The sequence below is a fragment of the Nicotiana tabacum genome, chromosome 11 (genome assembly GCF_000715075.1).
Source record: "Nicotiana tabacum cultivar K326 chromosome 11, ASM71507v2, whole genome shotgun sequence".
NCBI lineage: Eukaryota > Viridiplantae > Streptophyta > Magnoliopsida > Solanales > Solanaceae > Nicotiana > Nicotiana tabacum.
Window position 1 is genome coordinate 52,198,602 of NC_134090.1, and position 9,802 is coordinate 52,208,403.

Here is a 9,802-nt window from a genome sequence, read left to right on the forward strand (position 1 = left end):
ACTTATTCTCTTCAATTCGTTTAGCTTCTAAGCCTTCCAACCCTCTTGGTACTTAGTATTCATGATCTTAAATATTTGTAACCTCAAAGATAACTGTCACGATCCAAAATCCACTAGTCGTGATAGCACCTAACCCAACCCGCTAGGTAAGCCAACTGGTAACTATCCAATTCCAATAATATTAGTAAAATAATTTAACAAAAGGAATTTTATGAAACTTATACAGTTCCCAAAGACTGGTAGTACAAATTATGAGGTCCTAAGAATAGAATTTACCAAACTGATATGAAGTAAATACATTTTCTGTTTGAAAAGTATATAAACAGAGTTTTATAAATCTAAGGTGTAACAACCCGACCGGTCATTTTGAGCATTTACACTTCCCTCGCCAGTTCTCTAGCATGAATAGTCCCGTATGATGTATTATGACTTATGTAAATCGTCGGTTTTGGTTTTCAGGTTAATCGGAATAAATATAAAGAATGATTCTCAGCTTGAGGCTTTAAATTTGAAAGGTTTGACCAAGTCTTGACTTTTTAGTATTCGATCTTGGATTAGGATTTTTATGATTTGGTTAGCTTCGTTGGGTGATTTTGGACTTAGGAGCGTGTTCGAAAGGTAAATTGGAGGTCTATGGTAGAATTAGGCTTGAATTGGCGAAATTGGAAATTTGGCATTTTTCGGTAGGCAGTGAAAATCTTGATATCGAGGTCGGAATGGAATTTCGGAAATTTGAGTAGGTCTCTTGTGTCATTTGCGACGTGTGTGCAAAATTTCAGGTCATTCGAATGAGGTTTGATAGGTTTTTGGATTGGTTGCAGAATTCGGAAGTTTGGAAATCCTTAGGCTTGAATCCGAGGGTGATTTGGTATTTTGAGTGTTCCGAAGATTGGAATAAATTTGAATGGTGATAGGTGACTTGTTTGTATTTTTGGTTGAGGTCCCGGGGGCATCGGGATAATTTCGAATATTTTTTGGAAAGTTTGAACATAAGAAAATGCAATTGGTGTTGCTGCTTCTGTCATATCCGCACCTGCGGATTGGGGACCACAGGTGCAAGCTCCGCAGGAGTGGAAAAGAGGCGCAGGTGCATGGAGTACCGCAGGTGCGGCTTGGTGAACCGCATCTGCGATTTCACAGGAGCGGTAAGGCAACCGCAGATGCGAGGGCTGTGATGTTAAGTGAAATCCGCAGAAGCGGAAGCGCAGGTGCGCTTATGGGATCGCAGGTGCGGAATCCCCGGGGCAGAGAGTATATAAGCTCCCCTTTGCAAATTTTGGTCATTTTCCCACCATTTTTGGTCGATTTTGGAGCTCCAAGCAATGATTTCAAAGGGGAATCAAGTGTTTTCAGTTAGGTAAGCTACTTGGACCTTGTATCTTGTGTTTATGGAAATTATTGCCTTGCTTAATCATGATATTAGTGGGAAAATTTGAGAAGAAATTAGGAAATTAGGTCTTGAAATTGGAGAGTTTAAATTGGGGATTTGGGGTCTATTTGAGGTCCGATTTTGATAATTTTGGTATGTATAGACTTGGGAGTGAAAGGTGTTTCTATTTTTGCGATTTTTGTTAGATTCCGAGACGTGGGCTTGGGGGGCGGGTTTGAGCAATTTCGGGAATTTTAATTTGATTTGATAATTTTCGTCTAGGCTTTGTTCCTTTAACATGTATTGATGATATGATTCTAATTTCGGATAGATTCGGGTTGATTTGAGGCCAAGTCAAGCGGCAAGGGTATTGCAGTGTAGATTTTCGTCCGGTTTGAAGTAAGTAATGATTGTAAATCTAGTCCTTAGGGTATGAAATCTTAGAATTCGTACTATTTTGATAAATAAGATGACGCACATGCTAGGTGACGGGCGTGTGGGCATGCACCTGCATGGATATGACTTGGTCCGTCCTGTGGCAACTGTAGAGTTGCATATTTTGATAACCTCTACCTGATATCTATGTGTTTTAGAAATGAATCTGTTAACTTGGGCTGAATGCTATGTTTGGTCCTTGTGCCATACTATTTGGACCTTCAGGGGTATTTTACAACTATCCTCACGTTGTTTTGATTCAAAAGCATATCCTCAGTCACGATTTTTACCTATTTATTGTTTGATTCAGTTTCATTACTCTACTTTCAAATATATCAAAACTGTTTGCGCTGCGTTCCCTGATTTTTCACTAAAATGCCGGAGTGGCTATGAGGTTAATGATTGAAAGAGGTCGAGGACCTGATCGTGAGGATTATATATATTTATGAATCGGGTTTTACGCCGCAACGATATTATATATATTTATGGATTGGGCTGCACGCCACAGCGATATGTTGGATCGGGCTACACGCCGCAGCGATATAGTGCTTAGGCTGTTGGAGCCCCTCTGGAATCTACTGCACACCCCAGTGAGCGCAGTCGACTATATATTTATAGATCGGGTTGCACGCTACATCGGTTATTATGAGATATCTATTGAGCGGGAGTGTTGAGTGTAAGTGCTGATTAATGAGAGTTGAGTCACGAGTGACTGAGAGGCTTGCCCGAGGGGCTATATATATATGAGTGATACTTTGCCTGAGGGGCTTGTTTTATGAAATTACTATTTCACTCTTCTTTTATACTAAGTCTCTATTGAAAAATGTTGAACAAATATTTTAAACAACTTTCATTGGAAACTGGAGTTTTTACGAGAATTACTATTTTCAATCTTCTTTACACTGAGCCTCTATTGAAAATGTTGAATGAACGTTTTAAACAACTTTCATTAAAACTAGAATTTTTACGAGATGTTCGGAATTTAACTGTTAATTTGAACCTTGTTATTTCCAGTGAGGCTTTATGTTATGAGATGCATATGATTTTAAATGCTCATAATTGCACTCAGTCTTTATTTACCTTTATTACTTACTGAGTTGGCGTACTCACATTACTCTCTGCACCTTGTGTGCAGATTCAGGTATTTTTGAACCCGGTAGCGGGTGTTGATCATTCAGTGGCAGGTTCATCGAAGTTAGCAAGGTAGTTGCCTGGCGATCGCAGCCCTGCTTTCCTCCCTCCTTATTCTCCCTTAGTTGTATTCAGTGATTTTCCCGACCATGTTGGTCTTGATGTTGTCAGACAGTTGTAGTAGATGCTCATGACTAGTAACACCCCGATGTCGGGCTTTTCATTCCGCACTGTTGTTTTGTTATAAACACTTTATAAAGGTTTATTGTTAGATAGCTTTGATTTTATCCTAAGAATGAAAATATTAATTGGTTTTGGGATTACGTCGGCTGGCCTAGTTTCAAGATAGGCGCCATCACGACCGGGTTGGTTTTGGGGTGGTGACATAAGGCTACCATGAACAAGAGGTAGCTACAACAAGGACACAGGTGCATCTTCAAATCTAGCTCCCATCGAGCACAACAACCAACCAACCAACCAACATCTGCATGCAAGGTGCAGAAGTGTAATATGAGTACAACCGACCCCATGTACTCAATAAGTAACAACCTAACCTTAGGTTGAAAGTAGTGATGAGCTAGAACATAGGTCTGGTCCAACACTAATAACTAATAGGAATTCATAACAATGTAAAAGCAAATAACAAAAGAAGTAACTCGGAATTTAACTGCTCAACTTTTTCATAATTTTCGAAAATAGTTCCAATTTTTAAGTATATCAGTGAAAACCCAAATCCTTTACCAAAATCGTCGAAAGATATGAGATAGTTTGAAAACAATAATTTTTCTAAAAATCCTTTCCACAATAAATAAGATGTTTTATTTTCTTTCCAGATAGCAAGTGTAAATATCTCTCTATGCTCATATACCAACATGTGTGAGAAGTCATGAACAACGTGATACTGTATAGCATGAGGGAAAAAATGCATCTTTATGACTGCATGTCATGTGTGTATGACAATGCCATGTATCTCGGAGATATATCATGTACTCACACTCTTAGAGTACCCAATCTCATGTCTCGCATTTCTCTTTTACCGTGCTCATTACTCAGCACACTCAATCACTCAGCACTATACAATACTCGTTGCGACGTGCAACCCAATCCACATATATATAAACATAAGGCTTGTTGCGGTGTGTAACCCGATCTATATACATATAGACATAAGGCTCGTTGCGGCGTGCAACCCGATCCATATATATACATAATCAACTGCGCTCACTAGGGGTGTGTGCAGACTCCGGAGGGGCTCCTTCAGCCCAAGTGCTATATCGCTGTGGCGTGTTGCCCGATCCCACAAAAATGTAATCAATATAACATATTGCGGCGTGCAGCCCGATCCCCTTATATCACTCTCACTTAGGCCCTCGGCCTCACTTAGTCATCAAACTCTCCAGTTTCTCGGGCTCACAATGCCATGAAACTAGCCCAAAATGATGATATGATGTATCAATAAATGTTAACAGAGACTGAGATATAATATGCATATGAATGCGTATGACTGAGTGTGTAAAGCAATGAAAGCAGAAAGCTCAACAGCAAAAATGACCTCAGTGGGTCCCAACTGGATAAGCATGTAGCCTATGTATGGTTTCTAACCTGTATCACTGCTCAATAGCTCAAGTACGTAGGAATTTCATGGTTACAAGTAAGATCAGGTAACTACACAGTGACACAGGAATAACGGAGTCACAACTTACACGGTGCACGCATGTCGCCTAGCATGTGCGTCACCTCAACGCTAATTACATAACACGTAATTCGGGGTTTCATACCCTCAGCACTAAGTTTAGAAGAGTTACTTACCTCGAATAAGCCAATACCAATACTGAGCAAGCTAAGCGACGTTCCAAAGATTCCATCACACATGTAGCAACCTCCGAACGGCTCAAAACTAGCCAAAAGCAACTCAAATACATCAAATAAAGCCCAAGGAACCCATTCCAAATGATAAAGATCGAATCCTAAAATCAAAATCGAAAATCGGCCAAAAATCACATTCGGGCCCGCACCTCGAAACCCAACAAAACTAACAAAATCCGATAACCCATTCAATTACGAGTCCAACCATACTAGTTTCACTCAATTCTGAGTCCAAATCGATGTTCAAAACTAAAAAATTCATATTATGAAATTTTAGGACAAAACCCTCAATTTCCTCTTTAAAGTTCATCAACCAAAAGCTAAAATTGAAGATAGATTCATGAAATATGACAAAAACCAAGTAGAGAACACTTACTCCAATCCTTGTGATGAAATTTGCTCCAAAAATTGCTCTATTCCGAAGTCCATAGCTCAATGTGTGATAAAATGACCAACCCTTAAACTTATAACGTTCTGCCCAGCGATTCCGCATTTGCAGATGAATCGTTGCATTTTTGACCATCGCTTCTGCGGTAAAAACTTCGCTTCTGCGAAAATATCCTTGACCAGCAACCCCCGCACCTGCGTATATCAAATTTCGCTTCTGCGAAGATGTTCGCACATGCGCTTCCAATCTCGCATCTGCGCGCACGCAGGTGCGCTACAAAAAATCAGCTTCTACGGTCTTCCTAACCCAGCTCTCCCTCGCTTCTGTGACAGCTTTGTCACTTCTGCGACCATCGCACCTGCGCAAAATCAGCCGCAGGTGTGGCCACACCAGAACTAGTAGCTCCTCAGCAATGAAAACATGAAGAAAATGATCCGAAATCAATCTGAAACACGCCCGAGCCCCTAGGGGCCCTATCCAAGTATACCAACAAGTCCCACAACATAACACAGACCTACTCGCCTCAAAACACACATAACAACATCGAAACGACGAATCACACCTCAATTCGAAATCATTGAACTTTGAACTTCAAACTTCCACAACCAATGTCGAAACCTATCAAATTACATCCGATTGACCTCAAATTTTGCACACATGTCACATTTGACATTATGGACCTACTCCCAACTTTCATAATTGGAATCCGATCTCGATATCAAAAAGTCCACTCCCGGTCAAACTTTCCAAAATTTCAACTTTTGCGATTTCAAGCCAAATTCTTCTACGGACCTTCAAATCACAATTTGGCATGCTCCTAAGTCCAAAATCACCTAACGGCGCTAACGAAATCATAAAAAATCCAATCCGAGGTCAAATACTAAAAAGTCAAACTTGGCTAACCCTTTCAAATTTAATGCTTCTAGATGAGAATCATTCTTCTAAATCAATTCCGAATAACCTGAAAACCAAAACCGACAATTCGCATAAGTCATAATACATCATACAAAGCTACTCATGCCCTCAAACAATCGAGCAAAGTGTAAATGATCAAAACGACCGATCGGGTCGTTATAACTTACTTTATAAACTTTTCAAGGATGATTTTATTTCTGCGGTTACATCAATTGACTTACGACGTACTCTCATGTACGAAAACATGGGGTGTAACATAAAAGTTTGCAATGTCTGCAAGTTGGGTTATAAGGGAAGGGTTTTGAGATTAGCTTATTTTATTCTTTTTTTTTTAGACATAAACTTTATTAGGAGGCGATTTTTTAGAGAATCTTCTTTCCAACATCAAAAGTTAGTAACTTTAACTTGTTTTTGATTAAATAGCATTATTCTCCATGGAATTTCATCCTAAAATCTAGGATTTTAAAGAGTAAAAATAGAATTTTTTTAGAGATTTAGAGCTCGATTTAAAGTCGGTTCTCGAAACAAATCACATATTTGGACTTGAGGATGAATGGGTAATCGAAATTTGATCTTAATTTCGGATTTTGATCAAGTGCGCATAGGTTGACTTTTTGTTAACTTTTGGGATTTCATCAAATATTAAAACTTTATTGACTGAATATGTTTTGTTTAGCATTATTTGACTTGTTAGATGATATTTGACTAGGTTTTGATGATACTTGCCAAACTTTGATTTGAGAAATTTTTTCCTAATAATGATATTGTTTTACATGTCGTGTGATGCATAAGTGATGTAGCGAGTGTAATTGTATGTGTCAGGGTTATTCATGCTCGGGGTTGATTATATACTTCTTTGTGACTTGTTAAATTTTATGATCTTCTTGATTTATATTTCATTTGCTTCCAAAACTATATGAGTACAATTATCCATGGTAGAAGTCATGTTTAGTTTTTTGACATTTTAAGTGAGCATGAAGGGCTACTCTTGAAGCTGTTGATATAGTGGATTTGATTACAGTCATGTGTTGTATCATGAATCATATTTATACATGTTATTCCTATGTCACTTGAGCTTCTCTATTTATATTAGAGATCATATTGGTGCCTTGGGGCAATATTTGGCATGATGGGTATTTCCGTGCGATTTAATATGAGATTAACATGTTGGTTGTTTTCGTGTGGATGGGAAGTTGGACTTTACATTATGTTTATTTGTTTCTTAGATACATACATGCATCCTACCTTGGTTGATCCAACATGCTTTCTTGTATTATTTTATACTATCACATCTATGCTTCTATCTTATATAATACTATCACACCTATGCTTCATATCTTGTTTGCTATTATTACATCTATGTTTCCTACTTGTTACTATGACATCCATGTTTCTTGAATTGGTTTGTCACTATTACTTATTTGTCTTGTACCTTGATTAATGATTTTATACTTGTGCCTTCTACCTTGTTTGCCACTGTTACAATATATACCTTCTACCTTGTATTGTTCTTACATGTATGCCTTTCGCCATAGTTGTTACGATTACCTTGTTGGATTGTTGGTTTGGTTATTAATGTCTTCGTGTTAATTAATATATTAGATCGGGCACACGCCGCGTATATATATAATACAAAAACGTTATACAAGTCTTGTATTTGCACTTCACAAGATAATTTGTTTTCCTCTCTTCACACTGGTCCAAAAGAGTATAAAGAGCAAGGAATCGGCTTAATGTGACATAAGTTTGTGCTGCCATTCCTAAATTTTGCTTAATGTATATGATGGGAAACTACAGAATCACAAAATTTCAACTTATAGCTTATTAGGGTTATCATAAAGTATACAATAATCAGATAATTGATCTCAATTAACTTCAAATTGATAACTGATTGTTGTTGTATGCGTACAATCTTATGATAATGACGATTAAGACAAAATTCGTACACTTTGTTTGACTGTTTCGGAAACTGACAATTTTTTAGCCTTTCACCAGTGGAAAAAAAAAAAAGATTATTTGGATGACGACTTCCTTTTACCAGCTTAGGCATAGAGTAATTAATCATGGAAATCCACAAACAGTTTTGCCTCCATCAACACAGATGATTTGTCCAGTTATATAAGAAGCAGCAGGAAAGCACAAGTATGCCACCAGTGAGGAAACTTCATTTGGCTTTCCCATCCTGCTTATTGGTGTTCTCTTAATTAAGTTCTCCACATCTTTTGACTCAAAATCTTCCTGCAAACACACACAAAAACCACACAAAAAAAAAAAAGAAAAAAAAAACTATAGTTAGGTAAAGTTACACTTAAATATTTTCTCTTTTTCTTTCTTACCAGTTTTTGTCCAACTTTATGGAGAAAAAATTATAATTAAAAAATTAGCAGAAAGAACCAAACAAAGGATCGGAGAAATGATACTTACAGCTACAGTATCTGTAAGCGCAGTATCAATTATCCATGGTGCAACTGCATTAACTCGAATATTATCTTTTCCCCATTCGCAGGCCAAGTTCTTTGTTAATTGATTTATTGCTCCTATAAAATATAAGTCAAAATTGTTTTTAAAAAAAACAGTAATTAGTGTTTTTGAGAAACAAATCATTTGTACAACACCTTTTGTAGCTGCATAGAGAGAAACAAAAGGAATAGCCATGATTCCAGAGATAGAAGAGATGAACACAATGCTGCTTGCTTTTCCTGAAACTTTCAGAAAAGGGTATGCTAATTGACACAAGTGGTATGAAGCCTCAAAATTGGTCCCAATCATTAGTGAGCAATCTCCAGATGTAGTTTTTGTGGTTTCCTTTGGTACACATATACCAGCATTATTTACCTAAGATATAACAAACATCATCAGTCAAATTGCACCGATCGCTTAAATATAAGATAAATCCATTAAATATTCAATATGAACTTCAAAAACATTTAAGATAATTCACTTACGAGGATGTCAAGCTTCCCATTGAAGTATTCAGTAGCTTTTTCAATCAACTGGTTTCGTTCATCTTCTGAAAACAAGTCACATGTAGATCCATTTACTTTATAACCCTTCTTTTGCCATTTCTCCAAACATTCAATTAAGTCTTTTTTATTTCTTGAACATGTAAAGATTGTTGCGCCGAAACTCGCTAATTCTTCAACTATGGCATGGCTAATGCATCAGTAATAAAGCATAAATCAGAAATAATTATAATGGACATTATGAATGAATTAAAAAAAAAGGAATTAAGAATAGTTGCTGGAATTATGTTTGCTTACCCTATGCCCCTAGTACCCCCAGTAACAAGGGCAGTCATGCCATGAAGAGACCATCTTCCATCTCCATTGTTATTTTCATTCTGTGCCATCCCTTAGTTTGTTGTTAATATTTTTCAAAACTTCAGAGTAAGAAAATGATTTGCATAACAGCAAAGGTCAGGCTACTATATATACATAGTCTTCCAAGTGAGTTATAGTACTGAAGCCGCTTGGCAGGAAAATATATTGAAGAAATATTAAAAAAGAATAGTCTAGTAAGAAAATAAGGCATAGTCCAAGTTCTGCGGTCTAATATGATGGCCAATGTGAAAAGTGACCCAAAATTATTTACGTACTATTTTACTGTGCAAAATGATTTAGGTACTATTATATTGGATAACAAAAGGCACTTCCACGTGGAAAATAGGGGGTAATGATTTATTGAAATTCTGAATTTTT

General features: G+C 37.2%; 1 protein-coding gene across 1 annotated transcript; it reads right to left on the reverse strand.

The window, feature by feature from the left end:
- Nucleotides 1–7,921: 7,921 nt before the first annotated feature.
- LOC107794524 (tropinone reductase homolog) lies at nucleotides 7,922–9,533 on the reverse strand. The gene is made up of 5 exons (XM_016617020.2): nucleotides 9,365–9,533; nucleotides 9,050–9,257; nucleotides 8,720–8,939; nucleotides 8,529–8,641; nucleotides 7,922–8,342 (listed from the first exon to the last, which is right to left on the reverse strand). The coding sequence occupies exons 1-5, from the start codon at nucleotides 9,451–9,453 to the stop codon at nucleotides 8,166–8,168; spliced, it is 807 nt and encodes a 268-aa protein (XP_016472506.1). The 5' UTR covers nucleotides 9,454–9,533; the 3' UTR covers nucleotides 7,922–8,165.
- Between the last annotated feature and the right edge of the window lie 269 nt (nucleotides 9,534–9,802).

Bases quoted from the DNA above. Each gene is read 5' to 3' on its own strand.
- LOC107794524 (XM_016617020.2), bottom strand. From the start codon at position 9,453: ATGGCACAGAATGAAAATAACAATGGAGATGGAAGATGGTCTCTTCAT. The intron at 9,258-9,364 runs GTAAGCAAACAT...CTGATGCATTAG, and splicing joins GGGGGTACTAGGGGCATAGG to CCATGCCATAGTTGAAGAAT. The intron at 8,343-8,528 runs GTAAGTATCATT...GTGTGTTTGCAG, and splicing joins CGCTTACAGATACTGTAGCT to GAAGATTTTGAGTCAAAAGA.